At 44.9% G+C, this 1830-nt stretch overlaps 1 protein-coding gene across 1 annotated transcript in view; it reads left to right on the forward strand.

The window, feature by feature from the left end:
* Nucleotides 1-711: 711 nt before the first annotated feature.
* Nucleotides 712-1830, forward strand: part of Ankrd53 (ankyrin repeat domain 53) — a 7917-nt gene continuing 6798 nt past the window's right edge. Inside the window, exons 1-2 of the mRNA XM_019205309.1 lie at nt 712-727; nt 1367-1499. Coding sequence (XP_019060854.1) covers nt 712-727; nt 1367-1499 — 149 coding nt within the window. The remainder of the gene's footprint in view (nt 728-1366; nt 1500-1830) is intronic.

Here is a 1830-nt window from a genome sequence, read left to right on the forward strand (position 1 = left end):
TCTGTTTTTCTTCTTTTTTTTTTTTTTTTTTTTTTTTGGTACCAGGGATTGGTAACTCAGGTCCTTGCGCTTGCAAGGAAGGCCACCAAACCGCTGAGCTAAATCCCCAGCCCTGACTTGCTACTTTTGAAGGTAATTGGCAGGATTGCTGACTCCTGATAGCTGGGGTCAGGGGACAAGAGGATCTCAGAGGAGGTTTCCTTGGAAAGGGGGAAAGGTACTTCTGGGTAGAGAATCTGTACTTTTGTCTCTCTCTATAGGTCACTGTGATATAAGGGGATCCCATCTCCTCCTTCAGTTTTCCTAAGGAAAACACTTGGAATGTTGGGATACAGTGGGGAAAAGGTGATAAGAAATAGGCAGTGAGGTCAAATATGACCAGAGTTGGCTTTGCAGTCTCTGAAACCTGCTGATAAGTTTGGGGTCATTCCTCTTAAGAAGGGGTGAGAACGTGGATGGCAGTAAGACAGTGGTTATTGCTTGGTTACTTTATATAGTGAAAAGGCAAAAGGCAAACTGAGGGGAAAAAATGAGAACCAAGACCTGTCATGTAAAGGTACAAGATCCCAATAATGAATGTAACTGTACTGTACCCCTAAAGTGTACCAATAAACTCAGTTTTAAAAAAAAGGCAAACTGAGGAAAATATTGGCAACAAATATAAAGGACCATTATACTAATAAGTTTTAAAGATCATTAAGAAAAACTAAGATGCTCAAAGAACAATGTGAGTAAGCAGATAATTCTCAGAAGAGGGAAACACTGATAGTTAAATATTTGACCCAGCTGGGCAAGGTGGAGGTACACACCTGCAATTCCAGTGCTTCAGGCTGCTAAGACAGGAGGGTCCCAAGTTCCAGCACAGCCGGAGCATCTTAGCAACTTACTGAGCTCCTAGATCAGAATTTCAAAAGGGATGGGGACATAGCTCAGGGCGATTCAATCTCCACCTCTGGTTTGTTTTGTTGATTTGTTTTGTTTTGTTTTGGTACCAGGGATTGAACCCTGGTCCTTGTGCTTGTGAGGCAGGTGGTGGAACCACGGAGCTAAATCCCTGGCCCTCCACTACTGTTAAAAAAAAAAGAAAAAAGTAACCTTTGCTAATCAAATAGCCACATTAGAACACCATTCCCACTATCAAGTTACAAGCAACTTTTAAAAATCATAATAGTGCTTTAAATAATAGCAAACGTGTAGATGGTGCTTCTTGTCTGACACGGTCTCATTCCCTGCATGGTTTCAATTCCCCTGAAATAGGTGCTATGATTCCCACTTTCCCCGAGGCAGAAATTGATGCACAGAGGTCAGCTAACCGTCCCTAAGCCGCACTGCTAATTTGCGGTGGTGAACCGCACCTGCTTTACAGCAGCCCGCAGGGAAAGTGAACATAAAACCTCTCTGGAGATCCATATCGACAACTTGAAAATATTCATTCCCTTTTATCTACTCATTCTACTAACAGGAATTCATTCTCAGCAACCAGCTTTCCGCAGCAGCAGGTGAGAGAATGCATTATGAGGCTGGGCTGTGGGTGCGTCACAATGAGCGGTTAGTGTGTGGAACGACAATCTGGCTAGCTCATAATGTGTCGCTAAACGAAAAGACGCACATATGTGTATACGGGGGCAGGGATTAGACGGTGATTTTTAATTTCCACGCTGTATTTCTGTTTTCTACTCATGTAATCACGACAGACGCCGAGTGGGGTGCTGCGTTTCCGGGCGGGGGTGTCGACTCTGAGCTGGGGTGGTGGCGGGCAGGGGTCCTGGTGGCGGCCGGGTTCTGTTCCTCCAACGGGCGAGGAGACGAAACCTTTGCTGCCCAAGACCG

The sequence above is a fragment of the Fukomys damarensis genome, unplaced genomic scaffold, assembly GCF_012274545.1.
Source record: "Fukomys damarensis isolate Sample0158 unplaced genomic scaffold, DMR_v1.0_HiC HiC_scaffold_2, whole genome shotgun sequence".
Classification (NCBI taxonomy): domain Eukaryota; kingdom Metazoa; phylum Chordata; class Mammalia; order Rodentia; family Bathyergidae; genus Fukomys; species Fukomys damarensis.